The sequence below is a fragment of the Salvia hispanica genome, chromosome 4 (assembly GCF_029641045.1).
Source record: "Salvia hispanica isolate PSC_SH4W2 chromosome 4, Shi_PSC_v1, whole genome shotgun sequence".
In the NCBI taxonomy this organism is placed as follows: domain Eukaryota; kingdom Viridiplantae; phylum Streptophyta; class Magnoliopsida; order Lamiales; family Lamiaceae; genus Salvia; species Salvia hispanica.
The window spans coordinates 3,952,386-3,968,843 of NC_142695.1; the positions used below are offsets into that span (position 1 = coordinate 3,952,386).

Sequence of the window (16,458 nt, forward strand, 5' to 3'; positions counted from 1 at the left end):
TTTAAAGTTATATCTGTAAACATATAACTCGAGTACTGAGTTTGATATGGTATGCTGTCTACATGGGCATATATCTATATAGGCTGTGACAGTAACATAACTTGTTTAAGTTTATTATAACTACTGTCTTACTCTTATGATTGCTTAATAAAGTGTCCACAGTGGTGGATAACAGCACGGAACAGGGTTAGATTGAGCACTACTAATGATTTCTGTCTCTTTGTTTTCTAAGGTTTAAGTAGTAGGAGGATGCATAAGGGCAAAATGATCTAACAAAAAATAATTGTGTTAATTAATCTTGGTTTTTAAGGGAGTGAACATGGGATTGTGAATATGAAAAAACATGGTTATGAACCAATGCTCACTTATTTTTACTTGTAATAAAAAAAACATTTTTTAAAATCCCTAAAACGCTAAGCTACAAGAATTTAGTTTATTATACAATGCCTCTACCTCTCAAAAACATTAATAAGGAGTAGCTCTTAAATACTAATGGAGAACTACTAAATTTTGTTGGCTTGTTGGGCCGGACTAACGTTCAGCCCAAATTTCGAACTTTGTGATTGAGTCTGTTGGGCCTAATTAATCTTCGTAAATCAATGTGATTCATCATATTTTTTGTATGTTGAGAGTAGCTAATATTTTTAGTGTATCCTATGTCATGACACATCGACTTTGAGTGCCCAAATATATTGACATAGGGATATTTTTGTTACATTCTTTATTAAAAATATGTTTACTATTGATAAAGTAGAACGGTATCTATTAAAAATGTCTCATATAAATAGATTTTGAATAGTAGCATTGGACTAAACTCGAGACTTTTGGCATTGGACATTAACTATTCTAGCATTAAGCAAACACTGACAAATTGTATATCAATTTCTTTCTTCTTTTGAGGGGACACATGCTTGCATTGATGGGAGCAATCTATGAACAAAACGTGTGCTTGAAATTCCCTTTAGTTTGCAATCAGAATGAGTGCACATAAAAGGAGAAGTATCAACTTTGTCTTCACTTTTGCCAGTGAAAAGAATCAGAACCAAGCTATACAGAATAATTAATTGTACAATATATGTTAAATGAGAAATATGGCAGTAAGAAACTAAATAAGAGAGAGAAAAAAAAATGTTAAGTGAAAAATAAAATCAAAAGAAAATTGTCAAAAAGTAATACTCCCTCTGTACTTGATTAAGAGTTACACTTTTTCATTTCGATCCGTCCCCAATTAAGAGTCACATTTTATTTTTACCATAAATAGTAAGTAGGTTCCACATTCCACTAACTCAATTCACTCGCATTTTATTATAAAACCAATATAAAAAAATGGGTCACACATCCCACTAACTTTTTCAACCCACCTTTTTTTACATTTCTTAAAACTCGTGTCCGGTCAAAGTGTGACTCTTAATCAGGGATGAAGGAAGTAACTTAGAAGAAAATAAATAGTAATATAGTAGTATTAAGGTAGGAAGGAATGAGATGGTGTGCTAAGGCGTGTGAGAATCTGGTCACGCGAACTGGTCGCCCAAAATCATGAATGTCACTTTCCATATTCTAAGCTCTTTGCCTCTAATTTTTATATATATTAGTTAAATTAATCCAATATCAATTTTGTTTAAATCATTCATTTTTTTCATCGTTTTAAACAAAGGATTCATATGTTCACACTTAATTTATTACTACAAACATGATCTAGCTAATCAATCATCATCTTACATTCAATGGAGTCATGGAAAGACTTTTTTAGTGAAGAGTCAATGAAGTAAAAAAAGGAATTCAAAAAAGAGTGGGTAGCAACCCAAGATGATTGTCCCCTAATGCATGCCCAACGCAACCCCTCCTTTGGCACCGGTGTCTCCCGCTTGCCTTTGCCAAATCAAACACACACACACACACTCTCAATAAAAAGCTTTGGAAACTTCTTTGCTGACATTCTGCACTCATGTTTCCAATACATGGAACTGTATACTACTTTTTTTTTCTTTCTTTTCTGGCACTTACATGCATGTTTGCTTCTCATTTCTTTTAAAAAATTGTTCAATTAGTGCAAAATTCGAGTGTGACTACAGTTTTGTGCATAATCAAACAGCGAGTATTAATTATATGAATATAGTTTGGTCCCCTAGTCGATATATTAGCAAATAATTAGGCTAAGACAAAAATTCCATTCTCCTAAATAGTTTAACTATTATACAATTGGAATTAAAATGATCTAAGAATGCATGCGAGCCTAATTAGATCCGGAGAAGAAAACACTTATCTCGCGTCTTCGTTCATGGATATGAAATTGGTGTAAAAAATATTCCATCTCAACGAAGAAGCCGATGACAGATGATTTGAGTGATATCGAAAGTTGGATTAGTGATTAAGACCTAGATTTGAACGCGGCCATATTGGTATGTTCCTCTTTTTTGTGCACACATAGGATGGGCAAATTCTATCCTTGGATTGGTTGCTGGCGTGTTTATTATATGTTATTTATCTTGATTTTTATTGTAGTTTTGTTTTGTTTCTTACTTTAGTGCTTTTGGCTTTATTGGAGTGCCGCGTTACGTGTCTGTATTGAGCTTGTAGAGAGTGTTTTTAACTTTTTGTTGTTACTTGGATTTTTTTTGGCAAGAACCAAGTGGTGTGTTGAATTCCTACTCACTATTTATTGTAATCAAAACCTTTTCTTTTTATTAAAAAATGGCAATTAAAATATGTAAGACAAAAGGGGGTTTGTTTATGTGTTTTACTAGAGAATATTTCAGGTAGTGTGCATGCGCAAAAGATGAAATGTAATTATTTTAGAAAGTGAAAGTTGGATATCATTTTCCTCTCCTTCTTCTCATTCTTCCCTTCTTCATGACCTCTCTCTGTCTCAATCAACACACACATATATATACACACTTCCATGATTCCATCTCTCTCTCACTTATTTTCTTTTTATTTATGCCTTTTTAAGCATTGCATATTCGAAAACCCATGAAAAATCCCACTCTTGTCTTTTCTTTTCTTTACTTCTTGTACAAAAAAAGTGAAAAGGGATCACTTGAAATCTCTCTTTTTCATTCTTAATCTTCGTTTGATGCCACAATTTCCGCGTATAGCTACATATAAAAATAGTATCTTCATCACTAGTGAAATTGAGTTGTTATTGTAATGATCCCACCTCCAAGCCCAACCACCAACAAATATAACTTCCTCAACCAACACACCCATCATTTCATGTCTTTTTTCAAGATGTCTTAAGCTATCATGTTGCTGTCTTTTTTCTCTTCATTGTTAGACCATCTCCATCATCTTTTATTCCATATATAATATCTTGCTCTTTTTATATATTGAATAGATATATCCATCAGAATCTCCAAATACTTGTTTCATAGTGTTGAAGAAAGCGATATTGGTGAGGTTCAATCCGAAGACGGATTTACTCAATATGGAACGAGTGAAGTTCGATCTCTGATTGAGCCGCGCCAATATCACTTTCGTGATCAAAAAGTTATGGATGTATTCAATTCTTCTCAAATTTGTTACCTCTCTTTTTTCTTGATGTTGTGCAGGAGCTCTCATGATGCATTTTGATGAAAATCGTCTTCTGCGATATACTACTTCCGTCTCATTATTTGTGGTAAACATTTCTTTTAAGTACGAGTATTTAGGAGAGTTGATATGTCATGTTATATGGGATGGACTAAAATTTTATGTGTCATGAATAATGTGACGAATTAATCGCATGCAAAATGTATGTTCAATTTCATTATTTAATTTAGAGTTCCTTGTACTAAATAAATTTTTGTTTCATTAGATTCTTTTAATATGCCGTTAATAACTTACTTTCTAATTGTCAAAACTCTTGATCTATCCACAAAGTTATAATCTTATAAGATTTTGATGCCTCTCTCCCAAATGGAATAAAATCCCAATGTGTCTCTTTACAAAATTTCTCAAGAAGCATGAATCTATATATGGATCTCAAATTTCTTAATAAACCATCAAACAGTTTCACAAAACTTACACTGGGAGCTCTAAATTCTCTACAACCCAACATAAACACATATAATTATGATTCATGAAAAAACACAGAAAACATAAGGTGTCAATGAAATTACACAACAATGCAGCTCAGATATATGTCATCATCTATCAATTGTCGGGCCATCCCGGCATTTGTTTCACCGAATCAACCTTACTTTGTTCACCCTGCAAAAATCGACGTTTGATTTTATGCAACTCCGGATGTGCTTCTTTCATGTTGATTCTGTCCCCCGGAGATTCGGCACAGCATTTCAAAGCCAATTCAAGTATGGATGTTACACATTGCACAATGTTGTGAACATGTCCTTCCTCAAAGTTCATCACTAACTTAACATCTATCACTTCATCAGGAGTCTCTCCAAGTGACACTTCTACCCATCTCTTTAAGCTCAAATCTCCTCCAAACATATCATCACTTGGCCTTTTTCTAGTAAAAGTCTCCATCAACGTCACACCGTAGCTATACACATCACACCTTGTCGAAACCAGTCCTTCTAAACCGTACTCTGAAACAACAAAAATCATTACACATCAAGCAAATATATGTACTTTGAATCCAATATATAGTCATTATACACTCACCTGGAGCAATGTAACCTATTGTTGCTAGGGTGTTGGTTAACACCGTGCTATCTCCATTTCCTAGCAACTTTGCTATCCCAAAATCGCTTACATGGCCAACCATGTCTTCATCTAATAATACATTACTAGGCTTCAAATCGCTGTGAACAATAGGTGTCGAATAATCATAGTGAAGATACTCCAAAGCAGACGCAACATCAATCATTATATCGAGTCTCTCGATCATATTTAAGCAATAGTCATCAGAATATAACCATTTTTCAAGGCTCCCGTTGGGCATATATTCAAGTACTAATGCCTTAAACTGTTCACTAGAACAACAACTTATGACGCTGGTCAGACACCTGTGTCGAATGCTACGAAGTATCTCACATTCGACTTCAAACATCCTTGAAATACCTTCTACTTGAAGATTAAACACCTTAGCAGCCACAACCTTCCCATTGTTAAGAATTCCTTTGTAAACAGAGCAAGAACTCCCCGTTCCAAGCAGATTTCTCTCATTGAATTGTTCGGTTGCTTGCACAAGTTCATGATAAGATATTCTTTCCGGCACAAAGGATATAACCTCATCGACTTCTCTACCTGTACTATCCTTCCTTTTGCATACGACGAAGATCAAAGCTAGAGAAGCAATTGAAATGAAAGCCACAACTCCAAGAGCAACGAATAAAGCGCGTTTCACCTTGTTCCACCTTGATCTGTGATTAGAAACTGCTAGGCAAGCCGAGACATGGAACTTTGGAATCCCACACAATGCCTCATTTCCTACAAAAGAATCCATAGTGAAGTTTTTGAAAGGACCACCACTAGGAATTTCTCCACTCAAAGTATTGAAAGAGACATTGAAGTAGTTGAGGTACTGAAGTGCTTCCAATGACTTCGGAATCGAACCAGATAGGTTGTTGTGGGACAAGTCAAGACTCATCAAACTTAGCATGCTTCCCATGGAAACTGGAATAGAACCTTCCAGTCTATTATTTGCCAAAGACAAATTCCCCAAACTCTGCAATTTTCCAATAGTGCTAGGAATAGACCCCGACAACCTATTCATCGATAGATCGATATAGATTGCGGCTTCTAAGTTACTTATCTCTTGAGGTAAAAAACCAATCAATGAATTTGAGGATAAGTCAAGATTCAGCAAATCTTTTAGGCTAAATAAGCTTAAAGGTATGCTTGAATTCAACATGTTAGAGCTTAGATAAATATGCCTTAAAGAAGATAGATTTCCCAAACACTCAGGAATTGGACCTGAGAATTGATTTCCGCTAAGGTATATATGATTAAGGTTGTAAGAATCACATATAGCCTCTGGAATGGGGCCTTGCAACATGTTAACACCAAGATATAGCCCTTGAAGGTTATGCAAGTATTTGAAAGAGAGTGGATTAATATTACCAGATAACTGATTGTCCTGTAAATCCAAGGTGGTCAAGCTTCTTAAATAGCCTATTTGAACAGGAATGGTGCCATTTAATTTGCAGCGGCCGACAGAGAAAACTTGGAGTGAGGAAGATAGATTTCCGACAGAAGGTGGGATGGCGCCATATAGGGGATTAATGCCAACAACCAAGTGAGTTAAAGACCTGCAATTTGACAAGGATTCAATGAAGCCTAAGGAGGGTGTGTTTGTAAGATTGTTGCTGTACAGATCAAGGCGTTCGAGATGTCTGAGATTGCCGAGATCAGTAGGTATATTACCACTCAGTTTGTTTTCAGCAATTGTGAGAATCCTGAGATGAGAGCAGTTAGAGATAGAGCTTGGTATTGATCCAGTGATGGAGTTTCTGCCAAGATAAATTCGTTCAAGATTGGGAGAGGCGCGGCATAAGTAAGCTGGAAGAAGTCCAAACAGATAATTGACTGCGAGTGAAAGATTTTGCAGAGCTGAAATGTTGAAGAGCTCATGTGGAAGCCGACCACTGAAGCTGTTCACACCTAACCGCAGTCGCTGCAGTTGGTAAAGTAGGCCTAATTCAGTTGGAATAAGCCCTGCAAAAAAGATTTGAAGAAAAGATCCTCAAACATAATTATAACTATCTTATCTTGTCATATCATACTACCTGTCATCTGGTTATCTGAGAGGTCGAACCAGGTCACCGTTGTAAGATTCCCGACATCCCTTGAAAGAGTCCCCGTGAATTTGTTGCTCCATATCCTTATGCCTTGCAAAGAAGACATATTCAAGAACATATTTAAAGGAAATGAGCCCTCAATCTGGTTGCGTTCGGTAGCAAAAACAACCAGTTTCTGAAGATTGCCAATCTGATGTGGTAGTGTACCTGTCAAACATTTACTATAACTGAGTGAAGGTATAACCATATATGCACTGCGCGAATTTCAAGTCCATACCGTTTAAATTGTTACCACCAAGAGATAAGCTCTCAAGAGATGTTAAGTAGCCTATTTGTGCAGGTATGTGCCCACTAAAAGAGTTCAAGGTGAGTGTTAATATCCGGAGCTGTGAACATTGGGATAGATTTGTTGGAATCGCGCCACTGAGCTGATTCGCAGGAAGATAAATCCGAGAAAGAAACGGGAGACTACTGCACATGTCTGTTGGAAGACTTCCACTCAGCTCATTGAAGGCCAAACTTATAGAGACCAGATTGGACATGTTGAATATCTCTGATGGTAAAGCACCGGAGAGATAATTCACGTCGATCCCCAGTGTTCGTAAACTTTGAAGCTTCCCCAACTCTTTTGGAATCTCTCCAGTCAGAGAGTTGGAAGTTAAGTCGAGAAACTGAAGGGTTGTGAGGTTTGACAGGGATTTCGGGATGGGGCCTACGAGGCTGTTGTTGCGTAGATCCAAGGATTGTAACTTTGGTAGATCGCCGAGGAGAGGAGGGATTTCTCCGGTGAAGTTGTTAAGCCGGAGGTCGAGGGAGACGAGGAAGGATAGCTGGCCAAGCTGTGGGGGGATGGTGCCGGAGAGGCTCATGTCGGAGAGATTCAACCCGGATACTCTGCGGTGGGGAGAGCTGCAAGTGATGCCGATCCAGCTGCATACGGAGCTCGAGTTGGTCCAGTTTGTTGCAAGCATACGAGAAGGGTCGGAGGTGATGTGTTGCTTCAGTGAGAGAAGCGCAGTTTGATCTGTGGTGAGGTTCGTTTTGGCTAAACAGGGAAGTTGAAAGGTTACGGTGAGGAATGCATATGCAAGAATCACCTTGTATATCTTTTTCTCCATGGCCACAAACTGGAAGGTGTTATGCTGTGGTGATGCATAGGCAAGAATAATGCTTGAAGTTGCAACAACACTCATATATATCGTATATAGAGTAGTAGATCTTATGATGCTGTGGTGATGCTTCTGTGCATGTGTATGTTTTTGTCAATGAAGAGTTGGATAAGTCTGAGTATTTTCAATTGAAAACCAATCAAATATGAAGAAAATTCAAATGAGAAACAGGAGCAAAAGAAAATTCTGTCAAGGCAAGTGGGCCTATATATAGAAAAAGTCCCCCGTCTTTGAAAAAAATTGTGTCATTTGCTATTATGTTCGTGATTTAAATTCTCATTTATCTTTGAATTTTGAGCAAGTGTAAGTGTGTAACACATCATTCAATTAAATAATTACAATCATATTAGAAACACAAGCATGAAATTAAATAAGCCGGTGCTAAAATTTTAACGATAAGTGTAGATGGTGTGGCGCGATGCCCTTATAGTGTTACAACGAGCTTTTTGTAGTGGTACTATTGGATCGCAGTAACGTGGCTAGATTTTTTAGTTGTGAACTCGAAGTAAATATTATAGTACTTTTTTTGTTATAGATGCACATAAATTATGATATTATGAGAAACTGCAAAACGAAATATTAAAATACTCTATTAAATATAAATATAATAGAGTAGTATTTCCTCTGTCTCGGCTAAAATGAAACATTTTGTAGTCGATACGTGATTTTAAGAGTTATTGATTAATGTGGTTAATAGGAGTGATAAAGAGTGGTTGGAGCTCAATTCTACTTCAAAGATGCGATTTGCAGTATGGTTGACGATACCCGAGTTGGGATTTCCACCTATTTTTGCAAGACATTAAATATTCGACCTACTTCTAGGTAAGTCTCACGTTCAAATCAAATCAATACTAATCGATAATAATTATGGGCTTATGGCCTACCGAAAAGACAAAAAGCCTTCGATTGGTGTTCACTATTCAGCAAGTAATGCTTAGTTCCTCAATTTCATCAAACGAAAACATTTTGCGTATAAAGTTTTAGCCACGTGTATTTCATGCTGACGTGGCAGAAGACGTGGCCGTCTCGGTCAAATTCAAAGGGACCGTAACTGCTTCTCTTCACAGTTCACAAATTGATTTTATAACTATAAACTGCAATTTTTATGATTTGATTGAGTAGCTCCATCTCTTTGATCTTAGAACCCTAGAATTGTAAAACTTCGTGCTCTGTATTGGATCGGATACACGGTAGAGAGAAGGATTTCTTCTTGGTTGGGGGCGCAACATGTCAGCTGTTGTACGCGGAAAGCGATCAAACTTCTTCGAGGAATCGCCGCCAGTTTCCAAGAGAATCCGCTATTTTCTTCGTATCCACGCCGAGCTTTCTCCGCCGCTCGGGTTTGCTGCTTCTCCAATTCGTCCGCGCAGCTCGATCATCTTGTCGCTCTTTTTCCCGATATGGATAGACAGGTATTGGTTTTTTCCTTTTTTTTTTAAAAAAAATTCTGCAATGCTGAAATGCTTCTTATATCATGTTAAATTCGGGGGCATTTTGATGCTGCGGCGATGAGTTTTGGCTTTTGAGCTCATACTAGTCGAGTTCTTGCAATTCGTATTGATGATTTTTGGTGTTGATAGCTAGAATTGTAGTTTCCTGCCAATTTTACGGATATTTTACTGAAATTTTGGTGGCAATTTCTAGCCAGCACTATCAATTTTGACTATCCGGAAAATGAATGAAAATATATCGACGAAATTCCTGGATATGTTTTTTCCTTTCCTTCTATGTGAACCTGAAATTGTAGTTTGCTTCAAAATTTCGGTATAATATCTGATCAAAGATCAAAGATCAGTTAGTCCGACATACTGATCAAAGATCACAAGAACTTTAGTAAAATATACGTAAAGTTGAAAATGTCAATAACATGTGAATAATGTATATCTTTTGATATTGTTTCAAACTTGTGTAGACAGCATTGATAGAGCATTTTTGGTCATATGTTACATTTGTGTATTAAATATTTTTTATGTTTTCTTAAAGAGATTAAGATGTTTAATAGTAAGAAGTAGAAAACTAACTCCAAATTATGCAGCTATGGCCTTTACGACAGTGTCTTAATACCTCGAACAACTTCACTATACTTCAAATGTTGAAAATTGTCCCTTGCTTGCGAAAAGAACTTCGTCAATCATCATACATGCATTTTTACTTATTCAACCTGTAGGAGTCTAAAAAATTCAATCGAATCCACAAGCAGTTGCTTCCAGAAACATGTGATATAGAATATTGATAAGTCTTTAGTCCTAGAAAAAGGGGCATCAACTCATTTTCTGATCAAGGATTTACAAAGTGATATATATGGATCTCATGAGCAAGTTAGCCTCCAATTCATAGGGACAAAACTCAAGAGAGAAATATTGTTAGAAAAACAGAGAGGTGTGTTATTGTAGACTTAGTTTTTTATTTATAAGAGGATACCAAGGGTTATTTTTGGTCACCATATGAGCAGCAGTTGATAGCTACATATGTGTTTGGAAGTTATGATGGCAAATTAATTTTTTTTTTCAAGCACTTTTGAGGGACTGCTGCTTAGAGTAAATGCTGAAGAAATTTCTGAATCTGCATCATAAATCGTTTTGGTAGTTGATTGAGCCATTCTTATAAATGAGAAGTTAAGTCGCATGTTTCATTTTAAGTGTTGCTATAACTGAAGGAATTTCTGTTTGAGGTCTCTATATTCTGTAAAATTATTATGAAAAAATGAATATGATGTCAGTAAGATGACCATAGCTTTCCATAGAAGTATCAATTCTGAAAAAGTTACACACAAGTCAATTCTGTAAGAATTTTCTGTAAAGTGTTTAATTAACTTTGATTACTAAGTTAGTAAGTTTCCATAGAAGAGTTACTTTGCTGTATAAATTGACCATATCTTTTATAACAATGTGCTTTTTCCTTTTTTTGCATGTACATTAAAGTGGCATTCTATTTTATTTTTATTGTTCTTGGGCCTACTTATGACATCAGCATCTGTAATTTTTTCAACATGTTCTTAGTTTATTTTTATCAATTATGTCAAAACTCTGAAGTGTGAAGCATTCGTAACATGCATCACTACTGTTCACTTGTGTCTTCTGTTTGAACTCTGATTATTCCTATAGTTAAATGATTTGACCAGCTTAATTGAAAAGTGCATTTCTTGCTGATAATATAAATTGCAAGATGGTATATTTTGATATTATTACCACGTGTGAGCTACATAAGTAACATTTTTGGGGGAGCAAAAGTGCTCTCAAGGGCTCAATACTTCAACCCCATGCCTCTATCTTCAATTGGTAACTTCTAGAAGGAAAATGAAACATGCACACTGTTGGGCATTCTTCTCAAAAGTACTTTTTGATTATTCTTTAGGGTGATAGTTTGTTAAGCTTAGGTTAATTATAAAGATGAAACATTATCATATGGTCTGTCACTTAACTAGAAAAGTTCTGTACCCAAACATGTAATGTTCCAGAACATATTGTTTCTGATTTTTTTTAAAACTATTTTGTTTATGAGTTAGTTGAATAATGTTATTGTTCTAACTTCTAAGGATACGGGTTAATGTAAAAACCCAAATTTTTTGGAAGTTTACATTTCATGATTTATAGTACTCTTTTCTGGTATTAATTGATTTTGTCATTCCAAGCTCGACGCCAATGATCTCATGAGCTGCTATTATTATTTTTATTATTATAATTATCAAATCTGGAACCATAAGTGCGATGATGACTTGTCATGATCTGCATTTTCAGTGGCCTATTTTATGCCTTAAAAATGCATGAATTCTGTATTTGGCATCAATCAAGCTTCAAGCATTTACTTGATTAGATGTACCGATGTTCACGTATGAAAATCCGAATCTGGTGCAGATTAGTTCTACTTTTCTGTAAACTGAAATGTCCATTCTCGTTTTCTGCTCATGCATTTATCATGTATCATGAAGATAAACTTCGTGTACGCACACACTCTTTCTCTTCCTCTGAGGTCCGGGGCTAATATATTGATAATAAATTCTTTGATTTGTAGTTTCTTGGGAAAGCATTTAAAGAATCTGGTGATGAAATGGATTCAGCAATTAAAAGACTAAATGAGCTTAAGTTGAGTGTTGCAGAAGTTGTATCTGATATTGTCCACGAAGCTAATATTCAATTTTCTGCTCAAGGCGTCTTTCTTTGGTTTTTCTTTGTAAATCTATTTTTCTCTTCTTCAATTGATGTATGTTACAAATTCATTCTTGGGTTTGTTCAATGAGCATGAAATACTGGTAAATATAAAGCCTGAAACATATATGGTCTACCCATTTTTCCAATGCCTCGTGCTCTCTCAGTAGTATGTGACATAATGAGCAATAAATACAAAACTAGAAGTGTGATTGTTGATGTGTTAATTAGAAAAACTTCCATAAGTGCAATTCTCCTGTGGACTACTCACCCCTGGAGTCTTAGTTATATTAATAGCTATATTCTGTCCATTAAATGTGTAGATCCGAACTGTAAATGCTGAGAACAACTTAAACATATAATCTCATAAGGAAATAGAGGAAATGTGTGTTATACATGCCTGATTTTGATTTTGGGCTCTTGGATGCAAAACGTTACAAGCAAAATGTGCATGAGTGGATGACAATATTAAGTATCCCTATTTCTAGCAACTTTGGTTCTATGACTTTAACTTTGGTTCTATGACTTTACCTCCTTAAAAATCAAAGAGGAACCATTACATTTCCCAAGCCTGTTACATTTTTTACTTTATATATGCTAAATCTTGATCGCATAGTGAAGAAATGTTGTCAGTATTCGTTGGTCAAGGATACATGTGAAACAAGGTATACAATACTGCAGTAGAATGAGATTTTTCCTTGCTACACTAGCATATATTGTTGCAATCCTAATCCTCCTGTACTTTGCCCAAAAATATAGTACTATCAGTTTACTTTTGAATAGAGTAGCTTCTTCGATATGATTGAGGACCTTGTGTGCAGTTCTTGTTAAAGCTATGATTTTGATTGCTGTTGGGTTTTGGTTAACATGTTAAATCGCTTTTTCATGATACAGGTGTAGTTGCAAATAGCCAGAGTGCTGCTGCAAGAGGGGAATCATCTCGTGGAAGCAGTTTGCCTGTCAACGGTGCAGAGTGGGTGGAGCTCTTGGTGGGACAAGTGATGAATGCGTCACATATAGAGCAGGCTAGGGAACGTGTGGCGCAAGCCCTCGAGTCACTACAGAAGTCCATTTGTGAGAATGTAATTATAGGTGTTCAGAGCCTTCAGAAGGTACCTCGATTTTTCAATGCCAATCCCCTCTGAATTTGATGATCAGTGTCGTCTGGTTACTAGCAACACCCCCATAATATTTACTCCCTCCGTCCACCAATAAGTGTCCCATTTTGCCATTTTCGTCTGTCAACCAACACAAGTCCCATTCACCTTTTGTTACCATTTTTGGTAATGAACCCCATATTCCAGTAACGTTATCCCATTCACATTTCATTATAAAACTAATATATATATATATAAGTAGAACCCACCTTCCACTAACCTTTTCTCACTCACTTTCTATTACATTTCTTAAAACCCGTGCCCGGTCAAATGTGGCATTATAATGGTGGACGGAAGGAGTACATAAAAAGCCATATGCTTGTCATTTGTAGGAGAACCTACTGCAAAAGCAGCAGCAGCTGGAAAAGCTCCTTGATGAGAAAACTATTTTGAAGCAGGCAGTTTCTGTTCAGCACGAGCGACAGGAGGAGTTTGAGGAAATGGGCCAGGAGATGCTGAGGCTGAAGCAACTGGTAGTTCAATACCAGGAGCAAGTTAGAACTCTTGAGGTCAGATTCACAACCTAACACTGCGTACGTTTTCGTTTGGAATCTGTAGATTACTAAACTTACGCGTGATCTTGCGTTTTTTTTAATCTGATCAGGCTAACAACTATGTTTTGACGATGCACCTGAGGCAGGCTGAGCAAAATAACTCAATCCCTGGGCGTTTTAAACCAGATGTGTTTTAGCTAATAAAACGGTTAGACTCATCTGGCTCGATCATAGGGTTCGAATGTATTTATTGAACTTCGCTAAAGGGTTAGAATCACCTTGGATAAGTATGTGTGATATGCGTATGAATTTTAACTCAATGTGTGATCTGAAATTCTTTCGCAGTTGGAAATCTTAGTAGTTCTGTGTTCATTTGTGCATAAATGCCAGATCCATGTACAATATGATCAATGAAGTGACATTTTACACACACACACACTCGATATATCATACATATAAATAAAAACTGTTACCATCTTTCACGACCTTTAGAATTTTCAACAAACATATCACGTACCATCTTTAATCATTTATAATGTCTAGTCAATATTCACATCAAATTTTACTATAACAATAATCATTTTGAAATAGTACTACTAACTTTAATCATAATAACGGCCACTTCTAAATTTAGGATATACTATGACTTGATTCATAGAATTAGTATCATTTTTACTCTTTTTTGTGTGGTACAAAACGCTGAAGTCAAAAGAATATCGAACTAACAGTATATAAGTACTAATACAAAAACAGTTTAGAATATAATCAACAATAAAAAATAATAAAACAAATATTTTATTTAAAACCAATATATGTAATTTCTCATCTCTGATTTTTCATCCATAAGAAAGTAATAATCTCACTGTATTTCTAAATCAAATAAAAAGTTCCAATGTTAATCTCAAAATAATTACTGATCTGTCTACTCAGACATAAAATGCGTGCCACATATATTCGACGCCATCTATCCAAACATAGTAATGTGGAATACTGATTGTCTAAATCAATTTATTATATCAATACTGAATATTGAAACAACAGATGAACTAACTCGCTGATTATCGACAACGAAACTCGCAGGGTGGAAGATGCTTTTATTCATGTACTCCATCACAGTTGAAGATGCTACATTTATTCATGAATCATAACAATAGACAATTTTAACAAAAATAATTTAATAATCATAAATTTTTTGTCCAATTAAATTTGGAAGATATATATAAGTAAGAGTGTCCGCCACCAACTTAACAGACAAAGAAACCGTAGTCCGCTTAAAACGGGGGATCTTTCAACTTTGTGGGTCCCACCCTCACATGCCAACCCCGTCCATTTCCATTCGCTCTTTTCTTCTTATTTTTTTATTTTTGTTTTTTCATTCCTAGAATTAAATTACTACTACTAATATATTTATATATATGAAGTTACATGTCATGAATCATGACTATTATACTCTACTTTTATAGCTCGTGAATTTAATTACTAATTTCGACACAACTGCTTTCTTGTGCCGAGTTAGGTGCATTGACATAATGGGATCAATACTTTTTAAATTTATGCAAGTTTCTTTGAAATACTTGATGGCACCAATCATCCATTTTCACAATTTTTGTATTGTAGCATATTTTTATGTATTTTTCCCCCTACTCGGATCTCTTACCTGTAAAGTTTGCTAGGCGGTTATAAATAATTGAGTTATGTTATAAGTATAGACATATACAACAAGAAATATAGACATATAGTGCGTGTGCCTAGTAATATAGACATATAGTGTTTGTACCTAGTAATAATTAATGATATAATTGTGTTACTTACAATTTATACATTTTAAACAATTGAATTCATATTTTACATGGTATATATGATTTGACTCATTTGACAATATGTATATTGTCAAACTTCATTTTGACTCATTTGATACTTATACATATTTGTAAATATGAGAGTGTTAGGGTGCCACTACTTCTTAAAGTAACATCATACTATTATTCCTAGTCAATCATTTGCCATGTGGCAATAAAAAAAAAGTTCAAGGATAAAAAAAACAGTCAACAATATTTTATACACTATACAATAATTTTTCTCAGACAACAATATCCAACACATTGCTGTGTATATGGTGTCACGGTGTCACTTTAATAGATGTTGTCATTTTAACACAAACCTATGTAATATATTGTCAAACTTCATTAAAATTGGTAATTTATCTGCATAGAAGTTCTCATCCGAATTTTAACGAGGATACTTTCGTTGTATTATAATTAAAGATAAATACAAATGAATGTACCAAATATAAAGATAAATTATCAGATTTATTTGTCTACCATACCAAACACGTATCGACGTAAATTTATCTACATAAAACTCAATACCCTTGAGTCATTTTCTAAATTTTAATGAGGATACTTATACATGCCTTATTATATTAAACCTAAATACAACCAACTCGTATCCATGTCAGTTTATCCACACCAAAATTCAGTATCTTTGAGTCATTTTCCGGATTTTAATGAGAATACTTTTGCCTTGTTATAATTTAATCTAAATATAAACTACTAATTAAATCGAATAAAAGTGAAATTAATTATCTGATCTATTTATCTACCATACCATACACGTATCTACGTCATTTTATCCACACAAAACTAAATTATTTTATGTTGTTTCTTAACTAACACTTCTAAGTTCTAATCCTAGCCTGACTACCAAGTCAACCTTTTATAGTTGTGGTGATTCAAGCTCTTCAATCTATTGATTAAAGATAAATTATCGTATCAATTAAGTTAATTTCAGCTACAATTGACAGTTTAAGA

General features: G+C 35.1%; 1 protein-coding gene and 1 pseudogene across 2 annotated transcripts; one reads left to right on the plus strand and one right to left on the minus strand.

Annotated features, from left to right (window-relative positions):
- Positions 1-4,018: 4,018 nt before the first annotated feature.
- Positions 4,019-8,007, minus strand: LOC125193442 (uncharacterized). Its single transcript, XM_048091230.2, has 4 exons — positions 6,961-8,007; positions 6,672-6,890; positions 4,606-6,600; positions 4,019-4,529 (listed from the first exon to the last, which is right to left on the minus strand). Exons 1-4 carry the CDS (start codon positions 7,874-7,876, stop codon positions 4,132-4,134), a joined length of 3,528 nt encoding a protein of 1,175 aa, XP_047947187.1. The 5' UTR covers positions 7,877-8,007; the 3' UTR covers positions 4,019-4,131.
- A 782-nt stretch (positions 8,008-8,789) lies between these two features.
- On the plus strand, positions 8,790-14,018 carry LOC125196385 (uncharacterized; annotated as a pseudogene). Its single transcript, XR_016128663.1, has 6 exons — positions 8,790-9,264; positions 11,864-12,001; positions 12,646-12,652; positions 12,892-13,109; positions 13,487-13,663; positions 13,759-14,018. The product of XR_016128663.1 is annotated as an uncharacterized LOC125196385 (transcript).
- The last annotated feature ends 2,440 nt before the right edge of the window (positions 14,019-16,458 follow it).